Genomic DNA, 17,959 nt, shown 5'->3' on the forward strand with positions numbered 1-17,959 from the left:
TCTCCCACCCATACAAACTTTCTCTGCATCTTTAAAGTCATAGAGAAAGAGAAAAGTCGAATGAAGCCTGCCCCAGGGCCCTAATTTACTTTGCCTGAACAATTACCCATAACCAGTCTCAGTTCAGCTCCACCACACTACCCCTGGGCCTGAGAATTCTGAGGCAAATTCCTGGCTCCAAAACTGAGCTTAAGCACACTGTCTCCCAGGTCTGTGGAAGCCACTGCCAGAGACATACCCAAGGGGTCTTCCCTTGCACATGTCACCCACTGACACTTTGTTAATTTGTTTAGGGCCTTACCTTTTAAAAAATACAACCTAGAACACACAGGGGCCCCGTGACAGTGCATGCACACATACTTCAGACTCATTCCTCCTTTACTCTATATCTATCTCCAGCTATCCCAGAGGCCTCTTCATTCTGCCACAACCTCTTAAATGATAACATCCAGAGCACCAATGGGGAGGCTGTGTGCAGGGGGAAGCAGGAAGACCTTCTGCGGCCATATTGTTCACCTCTAAGTCTGTTTGATTGGCATCTCTTGGCTATTATATTTCCAGCATTCAGGAAGATGTAGTGTATGGAGCAAATCCCCCAAAAGTGAAGGAACCAATGGATGACTGTGAGAGGAGAGGATAGATCACAGATTTTGAGTCCACTCCTCACTAAGGTACTGACCATCTGCATCATTTGCATGAATATACAGGGCCAGTGAGATGGCTCAGTGGGTAAAAGTACTTGCTGCTAAGCCTGAAGACCGGAGTTCAAATCCTAGAACTTACATGGCAGAAGGAGCTTACTCTATATGGGTTGTCTCTGACCTCTACAATTGAGCTATGGCATGTGTAAACACCCATACCATACATTAAAACATTCAAAATAAGAAAAAGTTATAGTTTTATACAGGTTGAATTACAAAATGCTTGTGGTCAGAAGTGTTTCTGGTCATGGACTTTTCCAAGCTAGTGAGTGACTCTGGTTGGGCCCACACATTTTATGGCCTCTGGTTTCTTGTCATATACAAGCTATCCAGTAGATTTTCATCTGTAGCACTTACTAAGTTTTGATCCCATTCTTACCCTCAGAGATCTTGAATGTGACAAATGACTTTGCATTTGTGAATGTGGTTTTATGGCATTTCTTGGCATTTCATAGGGATCTCTCCCTACAAAGTTTTTGAGGAACTTGACTGTCTTGGCTATGGTAGAGTGTACTGCACAGTGTTACACAACCCATTATATCTTCACATCATTAGCAGCTGGTAACCCTCAAATGTATTGGACTATTTCCCCAGCAATAATGTTAATTACTATTATAATTTCTGTCATAAATCATAATAATGTACAGTTATTAATATAATTTTATCAAGCATTTTTTTGGCATGTCAGACACCATGCTGACTCACCAGTGTATGGCAATTACCCTCATTTTATACACGAGGAAATGGAGTGTTATGGCTTAATCGGAAATGTCTTCCACAGGCTCATGTTTTGGATGCTTGCTACCCAGTGGGTGGCACAATTTTGTGGAATCTTTAAGAGATAGAGACTGGTTGGAGGAAGTGGGTCACTAGCCATCAACCATTGAAGGGTATAGCTTAACTCTTGATTGCTGTCTAGCTCTTGGTCTCCCGGACTCCTGGTCCACCACTACCACATGTTATCCTCATCGTCAAAACACACTCCCACTCCCCATGATGCACTGAACTCTCTCCAAAACCACAGTGTCTCTATCCTTTCCTGTTGTGTTGTTTCTACTGGGTATTGTAACAGGATCACAAACACTACACTGAGACAGAAAAAGCAAACTGATGCCCATGATCACACTGCAGTTTCATTACCATGACACTGTAATAAGAGGTAGTATCTATCTTAGGTAAGTAGAAGATATCAGTCAATGAATGCTTAAGATGTTGAGATTAAAATGTGGGAAGCAGCCTCGAAGGGAACAAAGAAAACCTATGCTAGGTTGAGTCCTGTTCTGTCTCCAAACACGGACATCATCTAAGGAATGCTGTGACCCCTTGGCCTTATTGCCCTTATCTGCAGATGGGGACAAAAAGGTAACAGACCTGTGGTCTCATGGTGATGGTGTGGAGGCACAAATGGATAACGGATGTGAAAACGTTTGGTAAATAATCAAAGACCACAGAGAAGGATTGCTCTTCCATGCTTGGCCCTTGTCCTTGTTATTCTTGAGAGGAGAAACTCTCTTAAGAATAGCATGGTCCATAAATGCTAGTCGGGCATTCTGCATATGGGACACAGAGGTGATTTAGTTCCCCTATTCTCAATCCTTGGCAAGTAAGGGGACAGACGTTTTATCCATCAGTCAAGGTAACTGCCAGCAATGGAGCTTCTGCAGAGCATCCACCCTTGGCAGTTAGGGCAGCGGTTTTCAGTTTTTACATTTGGCATCAGGGCTCAAAGGCTCCAGGTGGGGGCTAGAAGCTCAGCACTCCACCAGCTCTTGGTAGTTATGAGTTCCAGGAGTTAATAAACAAGGAGCTCAATATGCAGGACTAGGGCTAAGGAAACAAGGGCCTTAGGCATGCAGAGGAACTCTGAAGAGAGTGGCTCCCTCTTGGTGGTTGTGGGGATGGTGGGCAAAGGGCAGAGGGTCATCTGACAGAAGGGCAAAGAGGATCTGGGAGCTGGGACCTTGACCTACAACCCAGCATCTGCAGTCACACTCTGGATTGCAGCATGCGGGGCTGGGAAGAAGAGAGAGGAGTCAAGCTTAGCTTCTAGATCTCCATTGTTCTCCCATAAATTCAGGAATTCAGGTTAGCAATACCTGATCTTTCCTTAGAGGGCCAAATGGGGACACAGAAACAAGGTTCTGGGATGTGCAATGCTATACTCATACCCAATTGTCAATAACAGTAATTAATGATGTTATCAACGGCGATAGTCCTTTCACTCACCAATGCTTACAATCAGTATGTCCACAGGTCTTTGTTTAGGATGACCTGGACAGGCAAGGTCAGAAGGAGCCAGAAAGACCTGGAGTGGTCTTGAGGTGTGCTGGTCACTCTCCCTCTGTACTACGAAGCAGGGCTTGTCAAGCTAGGTAGCAGATTAGGAGAAGTCTGGTGAACTTAAGGAAAAATAATTCCCAAGGCCTTGTAGGCACACTCAGTAGAGACAGAATGAATCCATTCTATTTGGGCCTGTGCATCAGTATTTGTTTTGAATTTTACATTTATGTTTTTAAAATAAAATTTACCATTTGAACCACTTCCAAGTGTCTAACTCTCAGCGGCACACTGAGCACTCAAAGGCAGTGACGTTGTCACCAGCTTCTATCCCTGGTGCTTTTCTACCCCTAGTCAACCCAAGTCCTTCTCTCTGCCTGCAGCCTCTGGCAGGCAGCCCTCATTTCCATCCAGTGACTCCCAGGGCTCCAGAGTGCTCCAGAGAGGGAAGTCAAGTCATAGAGGACTTGTCCTAGGACAGCAGTGTTTTACAAACTCTACCAGGGGCTCTCTGTACATCAAGACCCAGGGGTATGGCCAAGTGGAGGCTGTGTAGGGATACGTTTCTGGAAAGAGAATAGGGATGTAGCTGGAGGCAGCAGTGAAAAACTACAGGGACAGAAAGAAATGCTGAAAAAATTGGAATTTCTGCACCAAGTTATATTTAGGAGAAGATAGCTCGAAGGGAAACACTGTATTTTTGAGAAGGAACTTTGGCAATGAGGGCCACTAAATTATACATATTTTAAGATTTTACAAATAACAATGTTCATGTATACATACTATTACAAAGCATATATGCAATGTGTGACAATCAAAGACATTGGTGTTTCTGTCACTTCACAATCTCCCTGGGATTTGGGAGATGGCTCTCATGGTAAAGTGCCCATGGATCAATCATGGAGATCCAAATTTGGATCCCTGGCACCCATTTCTACCGCAGTGTGGGTCTATGATCCCACAGTTGAGTAGATAGAGGTAGGAGGAATTCTGGAGTTCATTGGGCAGACAGCATAGCTGAATATGAGTTCCAGGTTCAGAAAGAGACTCTGCCTCAAAAAATTAGAGTGGAAAGCAACCAAGAGAAACACCTGACGTCAGCCTCTAGTCTCCACATGCATGTGTACAGATGTGTACATGCGTTCACATGCATACATGCACACACCCTCAAACATGTTGTCACACATAGACAATTGTTGTCATTGGTAATATCCAAAATTCTCCTACTGGCTGTTTTGAAATACTGAATCAATTGTTGTCAACCACAGTTTTCCCACTGTGTTCTAGAAATTGTTCTTTGGTCCCAGCTGCACCACTGTTCCCACCAGCCTGTCCTTCCCAGCCTCTAGTAACAACCACAACTCTCTCCTATGCCAGTGACGTTTAGTGAAGGGAAATTTTCCTTGCTTTACACGCGGAGTCACAAAACCATTCAGAGGACCACTTTCACGCTGCCTCACCTTTCTTTCCAATAACAGCTGATTCACAGAAAGCTGCAAACCCCAGAAGTAAAATAGTGCACATGCCCGACGCACTCCCAAATCCTACACAAGTGACAGCTATGTGGCTCCTGCCGAAGTGGGTGACAATAACTTCTTGTCCTTGGGTTTTTGTTTTTTGTTTGTTTGTTTTGTACATTCAATTTGATAGCTAAAGGTAGCAAATGCTCAACAGCTCCATCTGGGTTCAACCAAGACTCTCAACGTGTTAAAAAAACACACACAAAGATCTGTGGAAATTATTTTTTGAAATGTCACCTTACTTTCTGCATGAAACAACCTTTCCATATCTGCTGTCAGTTTTGCAGAAGATGGGCTAGAAGAGCGATTTTGTCGATCTGAACCAAAACAGCATTGTGGTTGCTAAGTACCATGAAGACACAGAGACAGACATCATCTCCTCTTTCCTTTGTGCCTGATGCCAGTCAGCACCTGCCCTTTGCGGGGCAGGGAGCAGAGGCACTCGTGGGCACACACCCAGCTCTGATTAGAGTGCTATGCGTGCCTCTTATTCAAAAAAGATGGAGCCAAGGTGGCATTGATGTCTTCTATTTCTTTTTCCATTTAATATTTAAAAAATAAAGATAGCTATTAGGGAAGAAGAGAGGCAGTGAGGTGGGGAGAGGGTGGAAGGGAGGGGGGAATTGGTTAGCTTTGTATTGCTAATGTACTGTGTTTTGTGGCAGGCTGGGTTGTTCAGCCAGACTACCTCGAAAGAGGAAGGCAGCCGCTTAAGTGGAGAGCTTGACTGGGGACAAAAGATGCACCTGCAAAGCACAGGCTTAATCGTCTCTAGAGGCCAGGGCCGAGGCTGGGAGATAAGTGCCCAGCACCACCTGAATGGAGCAGCCGGAGTGTTCGCCTGGATGCTATGGTCAATTCATTTCAGAAGAGGCTTGCTACCCAGTAGGAGCTGGCGGCTCCTGCAAGCAGCCTGAATGAGGCAGCAGGGAGACAAATGCACTCTCCACACAAAAGGGCCAGTGGAGGAGGGGCGAGGCTGGCAGGTAGAGCAGAGGGTCGAGGGCTGTGCCTGACTTCTCAGAGGGAAGGAGTGGTTTGCAACACTTTTCAATGTCTCTAAACTGGGGTTTTCAGCCTGAACCTGTATTTTAACCCAGTATGAACCAGTAGCCCACTGGTTTTATCTAGCCCAAAGTCTCATTGGTTTATTCTGATGGAACCAGCATGCAAATTCGGTAGTTCAAAAGCTTGCCTTTCTTTCCCCCTTCTTCCCTTTCTTCCTCTCCTCTCTTTCACTGCCCTCCTCTCTCTTTCCTCCTTGCTCTCCTCTTTCTCCCTCTCTTCACTGTACTTTGCTTCTTTCTGTCTAAACCTGCAAGTTGTAGCTCCATCATCAGCCACCTCAGAAACGGAGAGCTCTAGAGTTAGTGCTTGGCCCTCCTTGCAACTCTACATCTGACGTGAGTCTGAGGACCCAGATGTAATGAAGCCAAATGACCAGACCTCAGTGTCATGATAATAAATATTCTCTGCTGCAGGTGTGTGTAACATCATGTTACAGATCATCAGGCTGTAGAGCGAGTAGGCAGAGCTCCAGTTCTCATGACGAATTAAGTATCTGATTTGGGGAATCAGTAGCCAAAACAAGACTAGGTTGGGTAATAGAGAAGGAAGGAAAAACAAAACCACCTAAAAGCAGAATGGTATAACCCTTCCACGAAAGGTCCTGGTCCTTATCAGATCATAAACTATGACTGAAGGTGCGATCTTGAGTGAGATGATTGGGGATGTTTGGGTCTCTGCTCCCTTCCTATTCCAGGAGAATTTGAAACAAATGTTACCTTTCCAGAGACTAGCCTGCAGTAGTGTGGAACCCTTTTTGTCTCTGTCCAATTTTGTAACAGGTGTAGGTCAACCAAAGCTAGGGTGGGAGAGTGTCCAGGAAGAGAAACGCCTGTTACACTCCCATCTCCCCACCAGCCTTACGCAAAAGTTTGTGGACTCCTTCTGTCGCCATCAGAAGATTTCTTTGCACTCTCTTTGGTTTCTAATAATTATTTGCTTTAACTATTCTCCATTAATTAACCAGATATCATGAATTATTCATTTAAATATTAAAATCAGATAGTATCTGGTCCAATTCTACAATATTAATGTCATAAATAAATGAGTGAGTCCTCCCTTCCCGTGTGTGTGTGTGTGTGTGTGTGTGTGTGTGTGTGTGTGTGAGATGCTGGATCAAACCCAAGGCCTCACACATTCTGGGCAAGTTCTATTGAGCTTCAGCCCGTACTGATGAAGGTTCTGAGACATACTACTATGATGTCCACTAAAATCATTTTTTGAGACAGCTTCTTTCTGACCAAAATAAAAGGAAATCAAATGAATGGTTTGATTAAACCAAGCCAAACTAGAACAGACCAACCTATACTAGACCAAATCTTCAAGCCACCACTTTAAACATGAATTAATGCTAAAAATATTTCAGAAGAAAACCCCAAAACTAAACTTTACAAGGCAGACACACATTCCATTATCTTCACCAAGAGAGCTCCCAAGTGTCAACTTGGAAAGTTAGCGGAATCCATTGTTCTCTAAAAGCAATACCCTTCTCTTTCAGGGTCAATGTCTTTAAATTATATCATCGTGATGTTTTTATGAGCTATTTCAAAGCTTCTCTTGTAGTTCTTAGATTTTTTTTTTAATTTTGTGTACTAGAAAAATAGTTTGCTGAGCAAGAAATTGGTGTTCAGACCTGACATTTCCTACCTGTCTGAACAGCATGGAACTGTGCTGTGTCTGGTAGTGGAGGGAATCTGGGAACATGAGGGGGCAGACTTACCTTCCTTGACACTCAGCCTTGAGGACTGGTCTGTGTGCGAGGTTGTATTATAGGCCAGCAGTGAACCTGAAATAAAAGTAAAAACCAAATGGCATGCTTCAGTTTAGATCTAAAGGTTCCCCCAAAGGCCTGTGTGTGAGAGCCAGGCTTCCCAGCATGATGGTATTAAATAAAGGAGACTTTAGACACAGGGCAGAGTAGTAAGCCTGCTGATCCTTCAGTGGGCTGCTTTGTAGGGGGATTTGGGACTCCACCTCTGCGGTGGTGATGCTGTCACAGGAACTTCCCCTCAGTATCTAGGAAAGCAGAACTCAACACACACAGAGTCTCACACAGATTCCTCTGACATCTCAGAGTGCTGACATATGGTCTTCTATGAAGCTTTGGTGCAAACATCTCTGTATCAGGCTCCAGGGAAGCCATTTGGAATGGATGATTGGTTTCTTGCTGTCATTGCATGCAAAACACATGCTCCCTTTTTTCCTGAAACTAGATTTGTCCCTTTGTTTAAAGTGAACCCAAAAGTTTTATTTTGTAAAACGGAGGCATTTTTGGGATTCTTCTCATGATTCTCCTGGGGACGTTTTGAAAAGCCATCAAAACTAGGCCTGGGATCTGCTTTTACAAAGGACAACATGAGCTTAACACATGTGTTTGAGGCTAAGAAAGCCTTTCTAAACAACTTTTGTCCCTGGGGCATATGACCAAGGGTACTGACTGGAGGCCAGGCTGGGAATGGTTTGATGGCTTGTCAGTCAAGGAGGCTGACAGAAGCAGAGTGTCGGGTGTGTTCTTCCCCACCCCCATGAGTGTTCTGGTTGAGGGCAACCATGAACTCCTCCTGGAACATAAAACTCCTGGCTTAGGTACCTATCCTTTCTAGTGCTGAAGTAGCTCCCAGATGAAAAGCAGGAGATAGATGGGTGCCACTTAGAGACCACTATATGCCAAAGTGCAGATTCATGGGTAGCACTTTCTGAGTAACACACCCACTCAAGAATATCAGTGACAAACTCATTTTAGTTTAAGCTACCCTACTTCAAAATTAAAAGTTCATCTGAGTATAGGCCCATCAGTATAGCTCCTCTGGGTCATATGGTCCTCATCTGTACCAGGGGAAGAGCAATACCTACTGAACGTGAATGATAGCTGTGAGGCTTCAGGAAAAGCAAGTCTAGAAGGTGTGCAGCACAGACCTTCACTTGTTTTAAGCGTTCAGCCGAAGCTAGCAGTTCTCATGACTGCTTTTAGTTACAAAGAATGGAAACCCTTTACACAAGAGCTTGCGGGCACTGGCCTTGCCGTCTGGAATTCCAGCTAGGAATGGGTTCTACCGCAGTGAGAAATAATCCTCCGTGACTGGACAGAGCTTCAGAAATGGAAGCAAACGTTCCAAGAGAATACCCAAACCTCTCAGGGGTAAGACCAAGAATGTCTGTGCCTCTGTCCCAGGCATTCTCTCCCTGGGGCAGAAACTCGCCGGCAAATAAAGAAAAATGATGGGCTCTGAGCAGCAGCAACGAGTCATTAGTACAACGATAGGCCAGAGACAGGGCTCAGATAAACCACCCTTATTAAATTTCTACATGGTCAGAGTTCCTTTCTGAGCACACATGAAGCCACAGGAAACTCCCAGAATGCCAAGAGAAAGGGTCGCCTGACCTCCACAAAGCCTGCATGAAATACATATTTCATGGTAACCTAGGGGAGAGATTTTGCCCCAAGACTGTCTTGGTTCAAGTTTCACTACAGGAGAGGAAACCTTTTTGGGGGAGGGGCTGACCAGGGACACAAGTTTTCTTTTCACTGGTTTTTATTTTGCCAGGTCTTCAGGCTACCCAAGGTGCCTCCTGCATACCACCCGCCCCCACCTTTCAAGGCAATTTGTCCAGTTGCAGCAAAGTCCTTCCTGGAGTCTGGCCTCCCACTTGGTGGCTTTAGGTTTCTTCTTCTGGCTTTGAGGCTCTGACCTGAGCATTCCTAGTGCCGCTGAGTCCTGTAGAGTTTCCTTACACCAACAGCCTTAGTCAATGGCTAGATAGGGCAGCCCCCCTGAACTATATTTGCACTGCCAGGCACGTGTGTGTGTGTGTGTGTGTGTGTGTGTGTGTGTGTGTGTGTGTGAGAGAGAGAGAGAGAGGGGGGGGGGGAGAGGAGGAAAGAGAGGGAGAGGACGTCTGTGTGCTCACCTGTGGGTGACCTACACATGCAGGTCCCCTTCCACTCTTCCTCAGGGTATGTCCATCGGGGTTTTTTGAAACAGTCTCTTACTGGGACCTGGGGCCATATGATTAGGTCAGGCTGGCTGGCTAGCAAGGGGGTGGGACAGGCAGGATATCCACCGGCTTTCACTTCCCCAGAACTGGGAACAAAGGTATCTGGCTATCATTGGCTGTTTTACATGGCTTCTGGGGACCAAAAGCAGGTCTTCACGCTAGCATGGCAAGCACTTTCTCAACTAAGCTATCTCCACATTCTCCCATACACTATCGCTTAGTTTTTGCAGGAGCCATGCAAAGCCATGCATATTTTCCTTCCACAGCTGAGATCAGCATTCAGAGAAGTCAAGTCAGAGACTCAGAACCACACAGCCAGGGGCGCAGGGACAGGATCAACTGACTGGCTGCTCTGTAAGACCCGTTTTCAGTTCAGAAGCTGAAGCAGCCTTTAGGTTCAATCAGCATAGCTAAGATGGGTGAGAAAGTAGGGTGCTTATTCCAACACTCCAGAGGCCAAGACAGGAGGGTCACAGAAAGGGCTGGGAGCTGAGATTCATAGAGAAACCTGTCTCAGAAAGAAGGGAAGGAAGCAAGTATAGATGGAAGGAAGGAGGGACGAAAGGAAGGGAGGAGAAAAGGAAAGAAGAAAGGAAAGGAAGGAAGGCAGGCAAATGGCACTGGAAGGCAGATGTAAGTGCCTGGGGCTAGTTTTACATTGCAATTTTCATGCACTTAAACTGTCCCCTCAGTTATTATGCTGTGTGACAGTATATATGCACATGCGTGTATGTGTTACCTGTTGATTTGAGACACATTTGCTCTACAATGCATGAAGCTGTAGCTGCTGGGAGTGGTCACCTTTCAAGGTCATAGTTTGAGGACAAGATTGGTTTCGGGTTTTTCCTCTTCTTTCCTTTCTTTCCCCCCTTTCTCCCATTCCTCCTCTTCTCCCTCTGCCTCTTTTCTTTATTGAGACAGACCTCATGTAGCCCGGGCTGCTTTAATGTTCACAATATAGCTTGGAGCAATCTTAAATTTCTGACCCTTCTGTTTCCACCTCCCAGGTGCTAGAGATTGCAGGCACTGAGTACTACATCCAGTTCATAGGGTGCACAGCATCAAACCCAGAGTGCCCTGCATATTAGGCAAGCACTCTGCTAAGTAAGCTATATCCCTAGCCCAGCAAGGTCATTTTCTCTTTGGAGTCCACCCTAAACCGGACTTCTGGGATTTGAAAGGAGGTAGGAAGGGGCAGATGGGAAGGCACATTGCAGGCATGAGGCCCTGGGCTTCCTTCTGCTCTATGGTTTCTCTAACTTGCTTTTCATCTGGGACACCTGGAGCAACGGAGGCAAGGGACCCTGTGCAAGAGCCTTTGTCTCTGCCTCCCTTCCTGTTACCACAGATCCCAGAAGCATCTAAGTCCCCAACCCCAGGCAGCCAGTACATTCCTAGCTGCCTTTCTCCATGCTTCAGCAAGCACGTACCTGACTACACACTGGGAGGGCAGAGGAGGGAAGTTGGGCCCTTACATGAACAACGGGCCAGCTACTAGTGAGTCTGAGGCCACTGACCCTTTATCTTGTGGGAATCCTGCCCTCCTTTCCCAGGGCCAGACCCAGCCAGAAGGGTTGACACTTCCTCAACTTAATGACTGCGCCATCACCTTTGCTCCACAGTAGGAAGTTGCAGGTGGGAATACCACAGAACGCAGAATGTGTTTTCCATTAAGTTTAAATTAAAAATGGGAATCAAGATTGATACCTTTTCTGGGGTGTCCCTGTCACTTGATGTATTTCATCCTGTGGGGCTGCCACTGTTGGAAAATGTGGTTTCTTAGTATGTTTCCCAAGTCAGACCCAGATGGACATTCCACCCAGTTCCTTTGAAAATGAAAAGGAACAGCAACAAAACCCCTTTTCTTCTGCTTCTGGCTGTTCAGCCCAGGAGCTTTTGGGCTCCTAGACATCCCCAAACTCCCCCCAGTGGTCCTGTGGCTGAACTATCAGCTGGGGACAGAAAGCCCTGTTTCTGCAAGGTCAGCCTCATTGATCTTGGCCTGGAAAAAGGCAGCTCTCATTTGCCACATTCTCAGCCATACACAGTGCCTCTCTCCATCCAGTGGGAGACGTATCTGTAAGATTCTGGTGGAGCTGTCAATCACACCCAGAGTTTGGAGAAGAGAGGAGATTAGGGTGAATGAGAGGGTGGGTTTGGTTTAATTGGCATCAATCCAGGAGGCTTCCGAGGAGTTTTGCAAAGCCTGTATCTGCTGGTATAGTACAAATAGAAAGCTTTGTGGGGAGGTTGGGCTGGTGGAGGCTGGAGATGAGGTTAGCCCAGTTGATGAGAAGGGAAACAAAACAGGGTGCAGGTTCACCCATGTCCACATCCTAATTCATGCATATTTAAGCATCTTGCACCAGAGTTGGCAGGTCCTCTGCAGCAGTCACTTTAGTTCAGGCTGGAAGCTTCAATGACCCAAGTCTCAGAGGTCAGGTCCTGAAGCTGACTTGCCTCAGCTGCTTTGGCCATGAAACAGGGATGGTAGAGTTGTGTCCATGGTGTCCACAAGGGGGTGTCCTGTCTATATGTAATGAATGACACTTGGGCTTGTGCTGCCTGGGCCTTGTTCCCTCAGACATTTCAGTTTGACTCCAATAACTGTGTGTACCCTAATTAGTCCAAGCCTCTCCATCTTCTTCCTGATGCTACACAGGGGCTCCATCTGGAGGAGCTGAAATGCCCAGAAGTGAAGAGCTCATACCTTTAGGCAAGGGTCATCCATCCAGCAGGTGTGTGTGTGAGAAAGGGGGATGACTCAGGATATTGTTATTTCTTCCTTATCATGGGAAATTCCCCTTTAATTTATAATTAAACCTTGTAAACTTAAAGTATGGCTTTCTTCCTAGACAACAAGAACAGTCAACTCTTCTCTTTTGAAAGAAAATTTGATGCCAGAATGTCTGGTCCTACAAACGTGTCTTTACCCACTGAGCCATCTCACTGGCCCAGCTTCCAACAATTCATGCTTTGGCTCCTCCCTGGTTCTCCTGTGCTGACATCCCTCTACCCTGTGTCCTCCTGTGTTGAGGATCTCAGATCTTTCCCCTCTGCTTCTTGCCAAAAGGGGAAATGTTTAGGGCCACAACTGCTCCCCAACAGGATGGTGCTGAAAAACAGCAAGCATTCCCCTTACCCAACCTCGTGCCAAACCCTGGCCTCTCTCTTAAACACAAAACGGCCCTTGCAAGCCAGTCTAGGAAAACCATAAAGGTTTGAAAGCACGGTGTACAGCAGGAGAAAGGTCTCAGGCACCTTAGAGGTGAACAGTGTCTGACAAATGGCTTTCTATAGGCTCTACACAGAAAACTAGTACCAATAAGCAGTGGTGGACCCCAAGGGAGAAAGTATATTTTAAAAAGAAAAGAAAATCAAATCAGAAAAATTTCCATATAGGTCATTTTAAATCTAGATGCCCCAGCAGAGTATTACAATCTCTGTTACATTTCAAGAAAATTTAAATTTAATACAACTACTATAATTTTTGTTTTGGCCCACAGACACAGTTTTCCACTCAACTTTGTGTCATAAGCACATCTCACATTTTACCACAATAACCATCGTAGAACTAGAAAACCTCTCCTTGTGTAGACCTACTGCTGCTGGCACCATCCCCCAGGCCCAGGTCTGGTGCTTTCACAGGCTTTCCACATGCATACTGGTTCTACTTCTTCTCAATCCTGGAATCCCTCTCACAGCAATCCCCTCTCTGGAAACGTTGTTGTATGGCATCTTCCATAATGTTAACATATTCTTAAGGAGGAGAGAATCCACAGTTTTTCTTGCCATGCCTCTAAACACCAAACTGTGCTCCCTGCTCCCTCTCTAGCTGCTCGCCCTTTTGTCCCCTCTTATCTGCACTTGTAGGCGGCCACCCAAGGGTGATGGTGAGCATTGACAGATTTATTGTATTCCTGGGCCTTCTGAGCAGCAGAGATATCTGTCTCATGTCAGTGTTTGTGGCTCAGCTTCTTTGGTGACAGAAAGAAGAAGTGGGGACTTGGACTGTTTGTGGGTGGGTCAGAAATCCAGACCTGGAGATCACATGATCTGAATGGGCTTGCCTCTTAGGAAGTCCAAATGTTTTTGAACATGTTCCTCACAGGCATCCACCATAAATTATTGGGTCCTTTGTGTGGAGCTCACTGGGGCCTCCATCATGTCTTCTTCCTTGAGGGTCTCTCCACCTCCTTCATAGTGGATGCTGGAGGAACCTAAATGTCAGGCTTGGCTGTGCTCTGTGCTTCTGGCCTCTGCTTCCCATGTAAACTATCTATGTCTACTGTCTCCCCTGCCCACCCCGTGTGCATCATGACAGAACTCTGTCCAAGGAGCCTTTTGTTTTGTTTTTTTCCTTTCATCAAGCATTTAAAGGCTGAGAAATACAGATCATTGTTAAATGCTAATCATCCAAAAGTCAGAGAAGACTAGGTAGAAAATGGCCCTCTTTTAAAATTGTTATTTCTTGGACTGACCTCATATTGCAGCAACTCAGACATGAGGTCATTGCTGTGGAGCTAGCATACCCTCTCCCAGTATTACCAGCTGCCTTTGAGAGGTGGCTAGATGGCCCAGAGGCACTGGTGGAAACTTCCAAATACATTTATTTTTATTTTCAATTTTCCAGCCAGCGTGTGTTATCCCTGCTCTCCCCAGAACTCTCTTACACTGAGACCATGGATTGCAATGACAGCAACTAAACATGCAATGGAGATACTGTACAGGGTAAACCAGCCCAGATCCCATGAGCCCATGAAAACAGCTCCACAGTGTTCTCTGGAGTCTCAGTATTCAAAGTGGCCTTAAAACCATCAAACCTTCCCAAAACTTAACTCATGCAATACCCCTGGCAAAATAGGCCCAGCCTCTTTTTGAGGTAGCTGGCTATAGGAATGCCTTCATACAGAATGATCCCACATCTGCTTTCCTGTGGCTTCAGCTCATCTTTGCAGCACTCGGAGATAGCATGGGGATAGAGCCTGGCATGGATTTCTGATGGAGAGTTAAGGCTGAGGTCACCAGCAGGTCCAAAAGAATTCCATTACATCTCTATCAAAATCCATGTGGCACTGGTGAGTGCTTGGCATTAGGGAGCCTCCTGTTGGATAACTATTCTTTATTAAGGTTTCCCTCCCCAAAGTTCTCCCAACAAACCGGGGCCACCAGCTACTCTCCTTGTTTTGGACAGTGGGGAAAGCAGCCCTTAGGGTAGAGGTGGGGTATCAGAATGACTCCAGGATAGGAGGAGTTATATGCCAGCTCCCACTATCTTAGAACCCACATTTATGTTCAGAATTTCCAGTATGAACTCCTTAATGATCCCTTAGAAAACTTCCAACCAGAGCCTCTATCTCTGTAATGTTAGGTAGTGGAAGGTTCTGGAAGAGAGATCTTCCCAGAGCCTGCCTACCTAGTCTATGCTGTCATCTTCCCCAGGTCCAAGTTCCCTGTGATCTTTCTTCCTTCCTTCCTTTCTTCCTCCCTCCCTCCTTCCCTTCATTTCGTCTTCCTTTTCTTCTCTCTCTTTCCTTTTCTTTTTGCTTCCCTTGACACTCCTGGATTGGGTCTTTCCCTTGCAGGATTTGTAGGAACTCATGTGACCTTGACAAGGATTCAGTAGTAAGGATATTGCTCCTTATGGTATGACCCTGGTGACTAGTACAAAAGTATCCACCTCCTTTCCCTGGGCTGGCTTTTGGGGGACCTGGCAAGACCTCCCTCAAGCCATGGGAGCAAATGGTGCACTTACTTTCCCTGAGGTAACTGAGGTGAGACAACAGCACTTCGGTGTTGTAGACGGAGGTGGCTCGGAGGAAATCGTCCTTGTTCATTTTACACAGTTCCTTGCCATCCATGTTTTGGAAGAAGGAGGTGTCAATCTCCATCAAGCCATATTCCTTTATGGCCCACTCTAGCCACTGTCGCACATGCTCCTGTGTCCACAGTGTGGGGTCTACAGAGGAGAGATGAAAATTATCAGGATGGATGCCTGCCTCCAGCAGCCCAGGCTACCCTTTACCCTCCCTTCTCCCTCTCTTCCTGTTGCCTGTCTCTTATGTCCTCTCTCTCCTCCTGGACCCTTCTTTCCTCTTCCTCTTCCTCTTCTCCTCTCTCTTTCTCCTAGTCCCCCTCTCTTCTATTACCTCCCCTTTCCTCACCTGATGATTTTCCTTTTCCCTCTCCCTATTCACTGTATCTTTATCCCCACCCCCTGTCTTTCCCTCTTATACCTGTCTCTTTTCTTGCCTCCCTTCCAGATGGTCCCCCTTGGAACATCCCATTTGGCAATGCCTGAACCACTTAGCACTGGGAAAGGTTCTTAGCAGCCTCAACATACACTGATGGGATGCTATTTAAAAATTTTGGATGGCAATTGAAACCTTGGACTAAGAAATAATGGCATCAAAATGAAAATAAACAACCCTACAGGCACAGTGACCTGGAAAGGGGGGACTGTCTGTATCTTAGCAATATTAATGAGTACAAGGAAGCACACTGATCCCTCATATGCCTAGAGAAGAGAAATATATACACTCGGGTTTTTCCCGCAATTCCATCTGGGCAGCTGGAAAACCCAATGATGTTACTGTTTGACATAAACCCAATCTGGGCTTCCTCCTTTCAGGGCATAGCTGTATTAAGATTTCAAGCAGACCATCCCTAAACATTTTGAGGATATTTCAATACTTAAAGATGATAGATGGTGCTATAGACAGAAACTTCTTTAACTGTGCATGAGCAAGACCAACACAGGAACAAAGCTTGTGCTCTCATTTGCCTTTTTCCTTCCCTCTCTTTCTCATGGTTTCTCAGGCTGAGGCAGGAGATGATGCTACAAGTGGCAGGCTCCCACAGGCATGGAGGTACCTACTAATAACCCTGGCACTAAGGAAGCTGAGGCAGGAGGATTGTGCATTTGAGGTACCCTGTGCCACAGAGTAGGTGTCTTGCTGACTCTTTTACACACACACACACACACACACACACACACACACACACAGAGAGAGAGAGAGAGAGAGAGAGAGAGAGAGAGAGAGAGAGAGAGAGAGAGAGAGATCCATCACCATGAAAATGCAGGTATCAAAGCAATAAATAAGAAATGGGTTTGTGCTGGTAGTTCATGAAGCCTTGGGTAGAAGGGTCTGGGGTGAATTTGGAGAGAGCTGGGAAGCTTCCTAGAGAAGAGATTGTATTTTATTGCAGGGCAGCTGGTCTCTCCAGCTTCTGCTTTTCTGCTTGGTCTGTTTCATTCGGCATGCTTATTTAGCAAGAAAACGTGTACTCCTTTTTAACCAGCTCAACATTCCTCTTATTCTAGAGCCTGCAAAAGCTCTAGACACAAGAGTAGGGTCTAAATGGTCAGCAAATGGCAGTGGGGAGGAAGCCAGTTGCTGGGTTCTCTACGGGTTATAAAAGAAACCCTTGAGAGGTTTAGAGGTAGCTCATAGAAAAGCTCAGGGGTCACATATCACAGCTCCTGCATGTCATATCAAGAATCCAGGATGTACCTACCTAGTAACAGCACAACTGTGAGATCCTACCACCAGCCAGCTCTTTGTCCCATTTTCTCTATCAAGGGAATCTGCAAATTGGGGTTGTTATACCCATATTATAGATGGATAGGGATTCATGGAAGTTTTGCCTTAGGAACTGCTGCTGGGGTTCCTGTAGAAGCCTTCAAAAGATACCACATAGTCGAAGAAGCAGGTTCCCCGAGGTCCCCTCTGTCTTGTTTTGTCAGGATCCTGCCTTAACTCATTTGCAACTGCAAAGCCTTGAGCCAGAACCCAGATTTCCTCTGTTCCTCAGCCCCCTTGAGCATGTGTGTATTTGTGTTCTTCAGATAAACTTCTGGGTTCGTTTTTATCCATTTACTTTTCAAATCAAGCAAGGGCTGTGGGTAGACAGAAATCTCAGAATACTAAAGGAAGATATCACAGAGGGAGTTGGATTATGTAGCATATTATTTAATCTGTAGCTTCTCCCAATTCCTTACTTGTAGAATCCCAGACTGAACGTTCAATTTTATGCTCTATATTTTATTTATTTCATTATTCCCTCTCTTTGCTTTGGGATCTCTCACAATGTTAATTCTCTCCTTCTCCAGCACCATGAATTATAAATCTTCCACTCTGGATCATGCTAAACTCTTCCAAATGTATTTCCTGGATGACTTAGTCCTTATTCGTTCCCATCTTGATGTGGAAATGGTGATTAACTAGAACCCTCATTTGTACTTGTCTTAAAAATCCCATCATAAATTCAATAGGTTGTTCCTCTAATGTTTTATTACCTTGATTTGTGGACTTGCCCAAAGGAGACTTTCCCTTGAGCTCAGGATGCTGACCTGGAGGAAGCCAAACTGTGTAAGGGTAATGCTTCCAGATCTAGCCA

The 17,959-nt window shown here is 45.7% G+C and overlaps 1 protein-coding gene across 1 annotated transcript in view; it reads right to left on the reverse strand.

Moving 5' to 3' along the window:
* Fli1 (Fli-1 proto-oncogene, ETS transcription factor) overlaps positions 1–17,959 on the reverse strand; it is a 117,178-nt gene that overhangs the window by 22,393 nt on the left and 76,826 nt on the right. Inside the window, exons 4-5 of the mRNA XM_051197034.1 lie at positions 15,315–15,518; positions 7,284–7,349 (exon numbers count right to left, since the gene is read on the reverse strand). Of these exons, the coding sequence (XP_051052991.1) occupies positions 7,284–7,349; positions 15,315–15,518 (270 nt within the window). The remainder of the gene's footprint in view (positions 1–7,283; positions 7,350–15,314; positions 15,519–17,959) is intronic.

This window comes from Phodopus roborovskii, unplaced genomic scaffold (genome assembly GCF_943737965.1).
Source record: "Phodopus roborovskii unplaced genomic scaffold, PHOROB, whole genome shotgun sequence".
NCBI classification, from domain to species: domain Eukaryota; kingdom Metazoa; phylum Chordata; class Mammalia; order Rodentia; family Cricetidae; genus Phodopus; species Phodopus roborovskii.